The sequence below is a fragment of the Phasianus colchicus genome, chromosome 6 (genome assembly GCF_987193195.1).
Source record: "Phasianus colchicus chromosome 6, bPhaCol1.hap1.1, whole genome shotgun sequence".
Lineage (NCBI taxonomy): Eukaryota > Metazoa > Chordata > Aves > Galliformes > Phasianidae > Phasianus > Phasianus colchicus.
In genome coordinates this window covers 40,497,570-40,510,111 of record NC_143441.1, presented here as the reverse complement: position 1 = coordinate 40,510,111, position 12,542 = coordinate 40,497,570, and the positions used below count along the sequence as shown (strand labels likewise).

Below are 12,542 nucleotides of genomic sequence, written 5' to 3'. Positions count from 1 at the left end.
GTGCTGCTGCTGCTGCAGTTTCTTTTCTACATTCCTTAGTTTTTTCTCATCCATTATTTTAAACCACACGTCTTGTTGTGTACCAGTATCTTCATACTTCTATGTTTAAGTTTGTAACTGAAACCTAACTCTCTCTCTTGCTTTTTGTAATTAACTTCTATTCCTTTCTCTGCTTTGATTTAAATCCCAAATTAAAAATATTCAACGAATTCTCACACAGCAGTAATCCAAACCTATTCACTTGTTTCTTTTATTATCACCCTTTTGTCTATTTGAGTTTTATGGAATTGGGGACTGTTCTTTACCTGAACATTTTTTGCTTTTTAAAAAATTGCACTGTATTAAGTTTGAAGTCATTTCTATTTTTTTTCCTTTCTCTATATTCACATCTAGGCTTTGACATCAGTTGTTAACTACAGGGAGCCCAAGTCAATCTGCAAAGCACCAGAGTTGGTAAGTGATTAGTATTACTGTAGAATGTAGTAATACTTCTTTATAACTGTTAGATGAGTTGGCATTAGGGACAGTCACATGTATATCCATTTCTCTTACTAAATTATCCTCATGTAAGTATTTCAGTGGTGATTACTTAACCCACACACACATACACATTTTGGGGGTATGCAAAAAAAAAAAGTGGTTCTGTTAATATTTGCATAGAGTTTGTGGTGGATCTAGTTTCTATCTTCTACACATGAGTACAGCTTGCGTAGAAAACTATGGAATTACTTTCATGTAGAGTTTAAGAGTATGTTGGCATATGTGTTTTCTCAAGCTTGACAAGTAGGTTTGGGTTTGTTTTCTCTTTTTTTAACTTGAGCTGGCCAAGTACTGTGACAACTTATTGAAGAAGTCAGCGAAAGGAATGACAGAGAATGAAGTAGAAGACAAACTTACAAGTTTCATTACTGTTTTCAAGTACATTGATGACAAAGATGTATTCCAAAAGGTAACTCTTGATATTGAAAATTAAACAATATGTGAAGAATATGGTTATGCTTTTAAAAAATCCTTATAGCTGTTTTTTTTTCCACACAGTTCTATGCCAGAATGTTGGCAAAAAGATTAATTCATGGTTTATCTATGTCTATGGACTCTGAAGAAGCCATGATTAATAAACTAAAGGTAATGTAAACACTGTTCTAATGCAAAATAAAGAAGTGTACAAGTATGTAATGTTAGGAGCAAGCAGCAGAGGGTGCCACAGATAACTTAGCAATCAGTAGATTACATTTCCAGTAGTCAAAAGGAGAACTTAATTTCTAAATTGTGTATGAAAAATATGTTGTGAAGTTTTCTTCATATGTTTGAGGTGTTTCATTTTATTTTTAAATTTTGAGACAGCTTATAAAGTGTTTAAATACCTCATTTATGTTGGAAAAGCACCTATCATAAACCAGCTTTATCTTTTAATTTTATAAAAATAAAGTTGTTTATACAAATTAATGAATAGAAAGTAGAATTAAGGTAAGTTTGACATTTTTCTTCTGTAGTGCTTGTTATTTATTATGTTATAGTTAAATATAATTGTTGTTAAATATAATTGTTGTTAAATACTGTAACACTTCTGCCAACTAGATTTTCATTTTAGAGTAGTAAATGTATGAGTGTGCATTATTTGTATAATAAACGTTGTTTCACAATAAAACTTGTTAACAATCTCTTTTTCACAGCAAGCCTGTGGTTATGAATTTACCAGCAAGCTTCATCGAATGTATACAGACATGAGTGTTAGTGCTGATCTCAACAATAAATTCAACAACTTTATCAAAAACCAGGACACAATTATAGATTTGGGAATTAGTTTTCAGATATATGTTCTACAGGTACTAATGTATGTTTATTACTGTTGAGTTATTCGTATTTCATTTGTACGTTTTGATAAGTGAAATATTTTTCTAACTAGAAATACTTTTCGTATGACACCTTGTGAACAGTGTGGAATATTTTGCTTTCATAGTTTGTTTTTAAAGTTAACTTGTTAGCATACTAACCAGTATTGATGTAAAATACCAAGTGTTTTTAAGTTGAATTAAGATCTTACTGGGGGATGTTAGTGAGTATTAAAAAAGGACCAGTAAAACTTCTTGTTTAAGTTACTGTCTAGTGACAGTATGCACTGTAAATCTGTTCAGTAGTGTTACACTTTTTATTGAAGTATACATGGTATGAAAATGTTAATACTTTTCTAATACTTTTCTTTTTTTCCCTTAGGCAGGTGCGTGGCCTCTAACTCAGGCTCCTTCTTCTACATTTGCAATTCCTCAGGAACTGGAAAAAAGTGTACAGATGGTAGGTTAGTAGGAGGCTTCTTGTAAACATGTGGAAATGTAAAAGAACACAAAAAATACACACTAAAAAACCCACCAAGATCATTTTAACAGAGAAAAGCCTGAACTGTTTCGTTTTGTTTGTAATTCGTGGCTACTCTTTCTCCAGTTAAATGAAATTTGGAAACGTCACACAAATGACATACTTTCTATGTATGCATTTCTGTAACCTTTATTTATTTTTTACAACTCTTTTTAATTCTGCGATTAATGAGGAAGATACTAGTAAATACAATCAGATGAACTTAGCTTTAAAACTAATTCCTAACATTTTAGATAAGATCCTGATTTTTAGATAAAATTGTATTTTATCTAAATATCATATATAGTCTAAAGGAAGTATTATTAAATAGATTAAATTGTGGGTACAGCTTTCTTGTGCCATGTTTCATACAGACCATATTTCATTTGAAGTCAGTATTCATGCATACTTCTTTAAAGTTAACTTTGAAAATATTCGAAGTAGGGGATGCTTCAAATTTCATGAATTTTTGCTGTCAGTGTAACTTTGAAAATATATTTCCTAAGTCATGAATATGTGCTTCTTTGTGGAAAATGATTTTGGTAGGTTTCAAAGTTTTGCAAGTTTGACTGCAAAAATTCAAGAACTCTTAGTTACATCTTTGTCCAGAGATGTTTGCCATTTGTGTAGTTTTAACCAGCCTGAAACTCAAATTGGAAGAGTGACTAATGTTATGCTTCCCTTCAAGCTTGCTTTTCTGAAATTATGCCCTAAATATATGTAGAAGAATGTAAGGTGAGATTCAACTTGAGAGTTGTGTAGCTGACTGGTGGAAATACCTGTTAACTAAAAGCTTGCAGTTTTCGAAGGATGTTTAAAAAAAAAGTTTGTGTGATTAATTGAAGGACATTTTATTTTGCAGTTTGAATTATTCTACAGTCAGCATTTTAGTGGAAGGAAGCTTACTTGGTTACATTATCTTTGTACAGGTAAAAATAAGTGCTTTGCTAAACAGTCTATACAACTGACAATTGTTAGATGTCCTTTTCAAATGATAATAGACATTGGAAGTGGAACATTAAGCTGCATCTTAAGTCAGTTGACTGTTCTTGCATCATAAAGTAGTTTATGTTGTAAAGTAATTAATATTTGCTGCTTAGTATTCCCCAAGTTTGTTTTGTAAACTTGTCTATGTTATCTGTGATTTATTAAATCCAGGGAAGACTCAATTTATACGTGTATAATGGACATTCTTCATTGCCTTTTAAAGAAACTAACAATGTTGTGATTTTTTTTTTAAGACATCTTTTTATTTTTAAATTTTTGCTTGGAACAACTTTCCTGTAATCACTATTCTGTGATTCTGTGTAAGCTGTTACTAAGTGAAGGCTGCACATTGCAAACCATTGAGGCTGTTTGGAATTTCTTTTTTTATTATATAAATTTTTATTATCACTGTATTTATTATTTTTTATTATATAATTTTTTATTATATAAATTATACAATGTTCATCTTCTTTTTTCCTAAAAACACTACTGTTGTAGTATTTGTTATTAATCAGAATTCATTTTTTGCAAACTGTCTCCTATAAACGTAAAACTAAAACATTAATTTTTGTATTCCCATGCCATATGGAGGTGTGAATTGCATGTCTGAAATTGCATGTGTGTAGGAACTGTGAGTTACATTTCAGATGATATTTCATTGCATTCAGCCAGTTTACAAAATACTACTTATATCATTGTAGGTGAAGTAAAAATGAATTATTTGTGCAAACCTTATGTAGCCATGGTCACAACATACCAAATGGCAGTGTTGCTTGCCTTCAACAACAGTGAAACTGTCAGTTATAAGGAGCTTCAAGACAGTACGCAAATGAATGAAAAGGAACTGACAAAAACTATCAAATCCTTACTCGATGTTAAAATGATCAACCATGACTCAGACAAGGTATGCAGTAGTGATATGAAAATGTTTTGTGTTCTCAGTGTTGTGATTCTACTGTTTGTTGAGGTCTTTCTAATACAGAAGAATTTGTTTTGAACTGTCTTATTGATCTTGTGAACAATTGTAAATCTGTATTTATAAAGAAAAAGGAAGAAGTTAAACTGTGTTTGTGAGGTTGGGACCTTTCTGGATGCCCATCTATGCGACCTATTGTAGGGAACCTGCTTTAGCAGAGGGATGGGACTGGATGATCTCATGAGGTTCCTTCCAACCCCTGCAATTCTGTGATTCTTTAGTTCTATTTATTCCTTCTGCCTCTAATAGTAAAGTCTGCTACAAAGGTAATAATGTGAGAATTGTTTACTGTTTCTGTTGAATTTCACCTGTGTGGCTTTTGACTTGCTACTGCTGGAGGAGAACACCCTTTAAATACCTGTCTTTAAAAGTTGTAGGATCATAGTTTCCTGGAGCCTGAGTGGTATAGCAATGAGTCGTAAAGTAATCCTTAAAATAAATCTGTGGCATTAAGAGACTGAAAGTAACAGCAGCCATATTCTTCCTTGCCGACACGTTACAGGAGAAGGAGGTAGGAGGTCAGAGAACAAGGAGGGCTCATGTGAGAGGGTTTTTGCTGCTTTTTGCCAAATTCTTATCATTCCACATGTTTCATGCAGTTCCAGTACTATTTGAGTAATATATCATTTACCTTCTTTTCCCATGCAGCAAAGGGCACAGAAGTTTGTTATGTAGATGTACTGTTGTTTGTACTGTAGATGTACCTGTGCATACAATGCAAACTTTAGCATGCACTTCTAGCTAGCCCAGAAAGCCTGAGTTAGTTAGACAGTATCAAGCAGAAGAAACTGATAAGCTGATCACATGGCTTACAAGAATAAATCCAAAGCTGCTCTGACAGCTGCTTTTTTTTTGACCAGGAAAGTATTAGAAAATGGAAAGTGAGATCACAAGGAAGATCTGATGCTTGGCTGAAGCATAGGACATGCTTCGAATATCTAGAAATGAGCTCAGGTTGGAACAGTGGCTGCTAAGATGTTTGTTAAACCATGGGTGAAATATATCACTGGGAGCTATTACAGAAAACAGTGATAATTTTCATAGTCTTAGAAAGTTGCCCATTATTTAAAGGATTTACATTTATTTATGTCGGTTGTATATGGTTTTACTAGTTTGCTTATGAATATGTTATTGAAGATGGAATGGTATAGCTTTCTAACCCTTTCACCTTTTAATGTTTACCACAGCAATTTCTGGTTCTTTAACTTATGGGCCATTGTAATCAAACATTCTCCTTATTCTGTTTCTTTTGTGTTCCATCCAGCAATTTGAGAGCTGATCTGTACATAGTCTGTCAGCTTAAGTATTGAAAAAGTCAGTGGCTTAAGCACTGAAATTATAAATTATAATTATATTGAATTATATATATTCTGCTTGCATCTGAGCTACACAGCAAAGTTCAATGTATTATATGTTGCAGTTTGTTTTTGGAAGAAACTTTTGACAACTTTATTGGTTCATGAAAATCATTCTTTTTGAGTTCATGCACAACACAAATAAGTTGTCTTAGTCTGTATTTCAACCATGGCAGCACAACAGTGCTAAAATTGAACGACAGCTTAAATTTTTAAAGCTTTTGATCTTTGCCCTTTCATGTTAATTTTTCTATACGTTGTCTGAATATTGTATTCTAATAAAGAATATAGAATATGCAATTAAAAATATTCATTTTGGTATATTTTTATATAAATATTGATTAAGTCTCTTAAAGCATTTGCCTTTGAGGCAAGCATAGTTTGACAAAGTCTAAGAAGCCCAGTAACTTTCTTCTGCCAGTGATTGGAAATACTTGTATAGACCCTTGCTTGGAAATTGCAAAGATCTGTCACATTGTCCTGGTAGGTGAATCTAAAGGTGTTGGGACTGCTGGGAGCAGTTCCCATTTATTGAAAGAAATGGACTTTGGCCTGTGTGTGTGTGTTGGAGGGTGGGGGTTGGGGGAAGGAGATGCATCTGAGGAGAAAAATGAGAAATTATATGTAGTTGTGGAAGTGTAGTAGTTGCAGTCCATCAACTGTTCCTGCTATAACACAATAAAATGTTGAGGTTTTTTTTCCTTAAAGGCAACTTTAGTAATATTTATGAGTGACACTTTGCTCTCTTGATCTTCTGCCATAAATAAATGCAAATCCTGCTTTCTTTGCAGGGATAAAATTGTATTTAAAAGGAGAGTGTTTGCAATTAAGATAAATTGTTGAAGTATTAACAGGTAAAATAGCTGTTCAGGTATTGAAACTGAAACTGTTTAATTGCTTATCAGTAAAGTGGTTCTTCCTATGGTTCAGACTAGATATTAGGAAAGATTTCTTTACCAAGGTGGTGGTAGGCATTGGAACAAGCCTCCTAGGGAGGTGGTTGGTACCCTGTGCCTGTCTGTGTTTAAGAGACATTTGGATAATACTCCTAATGATGTCCTTTAACTATTGGTCTGTCACCCCTGAAGTAGTCTGTCAGCTGGATTCAATAAGCTTTGTAGGTCACTTCCAACTGGAACTATTCTGCTTTATTCATAATAGAGGCTTACTAGCAATACTCATCTTTGTCAGAGTTCTTTGTGGTGTTTTATAAAAGAGGCTGCATTTCTATGTTAGTTGAACTGTAGCTTAAACTGACCTGGTTCAATTGGCTCATTAACATTTTTAACTGCGAATTTGCTGAAATTACTCTATGTATGCAAGCTTCTACATGGAATTTTCTTAAGAAAACTTATCCCAGCAAGTCCTTGCTGCTTATTCTTTTTTGTCTCCATTTCTATTTTCTTTTTAAAAAAAATTCTTTTTAAAAAAGATTCTTTATTGCAGGAGGATGTAGAGGCAGAGTCTACATTTTCATTAAATATGAACTTCAGCAGTAAACGAACAAAATTTAAAATTACTACATCGATGCAGAAAGACACACCACAGGTAAGTGTTCTTTGATGTTTGTAAGCTGAATAGCTTAGGAAGCTTAATTTTCTAAAACTGAATTGATTATATTAGTTTGGTGTAAGCAGATACAGGATTTACATCATTGTAAAGATATTGTTTAAATTTGCAGCTTATGTGCTATAATTTTTTTGTACTTAAAATATAGGTAACAAGGGTAGGATAGGGAATAATAAGAAAAAGATGAACAAGAGCTATTTTTCCTGTAGGAAACGGAATTGGCATTTAACCTGCCTTATATAATGAGACTTTTGTTGGTTGTCGTTGGCAACTTATTTCAGAAACAGCAGAACCAATCAAACTGTTTTCCTATGGTTTTGTTTCCCCTCAACTACAATCAGCTCCAGTGCTGATAATCCAGGTTCCTTCTGTATCTCCTAAGGCACAGTCTTCTGTACAAGAGTTATACATGCTGCTAAACTCAATACCTTATTGTAAATTTTGCCTGCTTTTCTCCCTAGCAAAGGCACTGCTTTGGATATCATCTTCTTACCTACCTGCTGATATGCATGAAATCTGGTATCTTTGATTTACAGAAGCACATTAAATGAAATTGACCTTTATCTAGATTGTTGTGTGTGTTAATTAACCACTTCTAATAAAGTAAGAAGTTTAGATTCAAGATACTTTTATGATATATTAATTAATCTTACTATATTTAAAGCATTACTTTTCTTCCTATATTGCAGGAGATGGAGCAGACCAGAAGTGCTGTAGATGAAGATAGAAAAATGTATCTTCAAGCTGCTATAGTCCGTATCATGAAAGCACGTAAAGTGTTGCGACATAATGCTCTTATTCAGGAGGTAAGATAAAATCCTCTTCCTAAGATTTCATGAAAATCTTTGTGATTTGATGAAAATATTCAGGATAGATAGGTAAAACATCCAACTGCAAAATTCCCATGTCAATACTAGTACTTCGGTGAAATTCACTAGTGAAAGTCTATTTGAAACATAGTACTTACCTGTGATCACTCAGTCCTATGAATGTGTCTTAGCACTAAAATATTAAGCATCTCTGTGCTTGTTCTTTCCTGTTGGCTGCCTCTGTGTCTGCAGATGTTGTTTCCTATATATGCCAGAACTGTAGGTTCAGTTGAAGACGTCTGAGTATGGATAATTTAGATGTGAAATTTCCACAAAAGAACTTAGCCAATTTTGCACTCTAATTTTAATTTTGGATTTTGTTCTAATTCATAGCTTACATTTCAGAAGTTATCTGAGTATGTAGACATGCTCTTAATCTCCATTTTACCTCAAGTACTAGAGTTGTCTAGATTTTTTTTATATTCTAGATTAATGATATGTGAACTGGCATGAACTGGCTGGGAAAAAGGTCTTTCATTTCTCTCCCACTTTTCCATCTGTAGTAGTTGCCTGCCTAATTTGCATTTCTTGTTCTTACCTAAGCTTTGCTCATATCAACCAGTTCCTAGTTTTGGTTTTCTCAGCCTTCCAAGGCCTTCTTGCATCTCTTGAGCTTTGCTGAATAGCCTCAGAGCAGATTGGTGGGAGAGGGTTTGCTGCTTTATTGGACCATTTTGAGCATGGAGGTGGAGAGGCATTCGGTTGTTTTAAGATCTGTATGCTTTCTGTGTTGTGGTGATGAAGGAAATAGTTACCACACCTATCAATTAATTTTAATTTCCTAAGCAAAAGAAGCAGCTGAAGAGAGCTCATAAGTCCATACTGACTGGTGAAATGTGAAACATCTGAAAGATTTTGGATTTTGAAGGAGAGCTCGTACGCAGATGCTCTAAAAGAAAGCTTGCTTTCAGATATCTGATTTTGAGCATCTAAAAGATGAGGCAGCATAGGTCCTGACTACTTCTCAAAATCTTTGGTTATTTGATCTTCTGTTACTTAAATTCATGCAGTTATGATGAAATACTCTTAAGATTTTTCTCTTAAAGCTAGAAAATGGTAGGTAAGCCCTGTTTTATCTTCAAAAATACATTTTCCCCTGTATTCTCAACTTCTTAGAAAATACTCAAGAGACTTAAAACCAATTTAAATGATGGAAGAGGTTACATACCTTGACAGCTTAGAAACAAAAACTCCTGTATGTTGTTTTTCCTCTTTGACTGACTGAGGAGGCACTATCTGACATGCCTCAGATGCATTTTGCTCATTTAGTACTCTTGCAGAACACGACAGTCTATTAACATGAGGAGCTTTTTCAAGTTTTTCAGTAAGAAAGGATATTTTGACTGCTAGTCAGCTTAAAAAACATTTGAGAATAAAGTTGACGCTCCATTTATCTATTACCAGTTGCATCAACCTGAAGTATATTTTTTACCTTAGCTTTTAAATAAATTTATGACACCTGAAAATCATACTCATCTAATCCGTAGTTCTCAGTTTTGAATATTACTTAAATTCTGGGTTAATTAGAATGTTTAAAACTGATGGTTAGACTTCTAAATAATTATTATCTACATTGCTGTGTAGCATGGAGAGTCAACATAGATTTAAATAAGCAACTGTGCAATATCAAGCATTAAGTTGAAGCTGTACAAAGATCCCTTAAAGTTAGTTTCCACATTTTTTAGCTACCTGAACTAGTCAGTGCCAGTCTTCTTTTGTCTACTTCAGCCGAACTGTTAGTGGGGCATGAGCCAGATTCTACAAAATTTGTTAAGTTTCTATTGTACAGGCTGAGATATTGATGGACTCTTGGGCACTTCTGAAACTATTACCAGGTTGTAAATATAAAAATGAAAATCTCATGTTAGGTGAAAATTTTAATTAGTTACATCTCCATTGAGCTCAGTAACTTCTTTTGCTTTATGGTGTAGATTGCCAAGTGGTTCTGGGTTGAACATGCTCAACTTTCTCATTAGAGCTTTGTAGAAACTTCTATTGAACACTTAAAGTATGCATAATTTGACTGTTCAGCTCCTTATTTTTCCAGCTAGCCTTGTGTTAAGTTTTTATTAACTATCAAGAGCCTTTCTATTTTTTAACACATTCTTCTGTGACGTTTTAGTAATATACACACTCACTTCTTGTTACATTTACCATAGTGTTTATGTACTTATTAATAACAAATTCCCTTAGAATTTCTAGTCTGACTTCCTCAGGGGTAAGAATGAGTCTTTTGAATGGAAGTCTGTCTACTATGAATAGTTAATATTTTCTTGCCTCATTAATGTTTGGGGTTTTTTCCTGTGATACAAGGGTGACATTATATTTCTGGTAGAGATGGGACTGAAAAACTCTGAAAAAATAAGAGCTTGCAGCTCTGATTGTTAACTTTAATTCCAACAAACTGCAGCACTGTGCATTTCACTTAGGTTGAGGTGTCCAAGAAAATACTTAAGGTCCTCAAAATGCTCAAGATCCTTGAAAATTATATTTTCCAAATGCAGCTGTCTAGTTGAGTAGGATAGGTTGCATTATTCGAAAATGAATAAGCTCTTACTACAACATTCCAGTCACAGTTTTGGGGAATTTGCTACTTACCAGCTTACATATCTTTAACAGTGACTATGATGATATAAAGAAAACACAGGGCTTACAGAATTTTATTAAGTGAAAGTGTCTTCTCTATATGTTTATGATAACAAAAGTGATAATAAGGAAAATTGGGTTCAACTTTAGAAGTAGTTTTGAAAAATAAAATCAAGTGAAATTTAATCATTTATAGTTGTATGAACGATTACAAAAACTAAAATAAACACATTTTTAGGTCTGTTAATATGCAGTCAAACTGAACCAATGAGTTAAACAGTCAAAGTGTTCTGACACTAATGTACAGCAATGCTTTGACTACTGTAAATTAACTGTCTGCTTTATTTAATTCTGTATTTAAAAGTAAACTCAATTTTGCCTTTTTTTTTCTTGGTAGCGTTAGTAACTGTTGTAAATAAATATAACACATAAAATATATCTTTCTTTTGCAGGTAATTAGCCAATCAAGAGCTAGGTTTAATCCAAGTATCAGCATGATTAAGAAGTGTATTGAAGTTCTGATAGACAAACAGTACATAGAGCGAAGCCAGGCCTCTGCAGATGAATACAGTTATGTAGCATGATGTTGCTATCCTGCAGGTATGATTGTAAGGAGATCATTGCTGTCACTGTTTGGTGTGTTCCTGTGGGAAGAGGCAGGCCTGTGCCTCCATAATTGGTCACTTGGCAGCCCCTGTTTTTCTGCTGTTTACAACATCACCAGTGCCATGTCATGAGCGTCAATGAAAATGCCTATAGATATTTCAAGCTCATGTCATTATGACATTTCTTAAAACTTTACTAAAAGAATGAGTGAAGTATTGCTGAGATGTGGAAATCTGGTTGGGTACCATGCTTTTTTTTTTTTTTTCTCCCCTTTCACGTTTGCAGTTGATGTTTTTTAATGTATCTTAAGACAAAGTTAAAAAAAAAAAAAAAAAAGAAAACCTAAATATTGTAATATGACAGATAACCTAATAATTGTATCTACATTAAAAAGAAAAAAAAGATGAACATGATACTGCTGCTTGTCAAATAAAAAAAATAAAGTTATATGATGTGTCTCTCGTCCTTCCAGAAATGAATATAACATTAATGTCTTTAAATATTCAGGCTGGGAAGAGTAAAAATAATGTGTGCTCAGGTGTTGAATAACCTTCAAAGTATATCTGTCATAAGAAATCATTTATGTAAAAATGAGTGAAGTATGTTATGTTTGATATGAGTGTAAAAAAAAAAAAATGGCCTATAGTTAAGTGCACAGCATGTTTTCTTGAGGTCAGGCTAACTTCTTACATTTTTACTGCCTGAAGGCCTAGTCTGTCTCTCTTAATCTCTCAATGAAGGAAGATATTAGAAGAGAAAATAAACAGATGTTTGAGGGAATTTTTCTTGCAAATTTCGTAGATAGGAATGATGATTGTAAATATTGAAGATATAGTTCACTGGCTTGCGAAACCACCCTGTTACTGGGAAAGAATATAGCAGACTGATTGGTAATTGAAAAATGTTTTCTTTCATGATGTATTGGGTAGAAACAATCCATGAATGGATATCTGTGTTGTTTCCACATGAACCCATGAAGTATTTCTCTTTTCCCTCCTAACTCGCATGGTTTATTATCTGATATTTTCCCCCGCCTCAATTAGGTTTCTGGTTGTTTTGCCACTTCTCCTTGTGTTGTTCATGAGGGATAACATGGTGACCATTTACTCTCAGATAAGCAAAATATAATTTTTTGAAGTGCTAACTCTACCACTGCAGATAATTGAAATAAGTGCATTTATAGTGTAAACACAGTTGAATGCCTGCTGCAGAAAAGAGCTTCCTCATGTCTGTGCCTGCTAT

The 12,542-nt window shown here is 33.5% G+C and overlaps 1 protein-coding gene across 4 annotated transcripts in view; it reads left to right on the top strand.

Annotated features, from left to right (window-relative positions):
* Window positions 1-11,749, top strand: part of CUL2 (cullin 2) — a 43,679-nt gene extending 31,930 nt beyond the window's left edge. For all 4 annotated transcript variants that reach the window (XM_090143092.1, XM_031616019.2, XM_031616022.2 and 1 more), the window contains 10 exons: window positions 394-453; window positions 821-949; window positions 1,039-1,125; window positions 1,674-1,826; window positions 2,215-2,292; window positions 3,215-3,281; window positions 4,041-4,243; window positions 7,117-7,218; window positions 7,929-8,045; window positions 11,147-11,749. In XM_090143092.1, the coding sequence (XP_089999218.1) occupies window positions 394-453; window positions 821-949; window positions 1,039-1,125; window positions 1,674-1,826; window positions 2,215-2,292; window positions 3,215-3,281; window positions 4,041-4,243; window positions 7,117-7,218; window positions 7,929-8,045; window positions 11,147-11,278 (1,128 nt within the window). In that variant the 3' untranslated portion in view covers window positions 11,279-11,749. The remainder of the gene's footprint in view (window positions 1-393; window positions 454-820; window positions 950-1,038; window positions 1,126-1,673; window positions 1,827-2,214; window positions 2,293-3,214; window positions 3,282-4,040; window positions 4,244-7,116; window positions 7,219-7,928; window positions 8,046-11,146) is intronic.
* The last annotated feature ends 793 nt before the right edge of the window (window positions 11,750-12,542 follow it).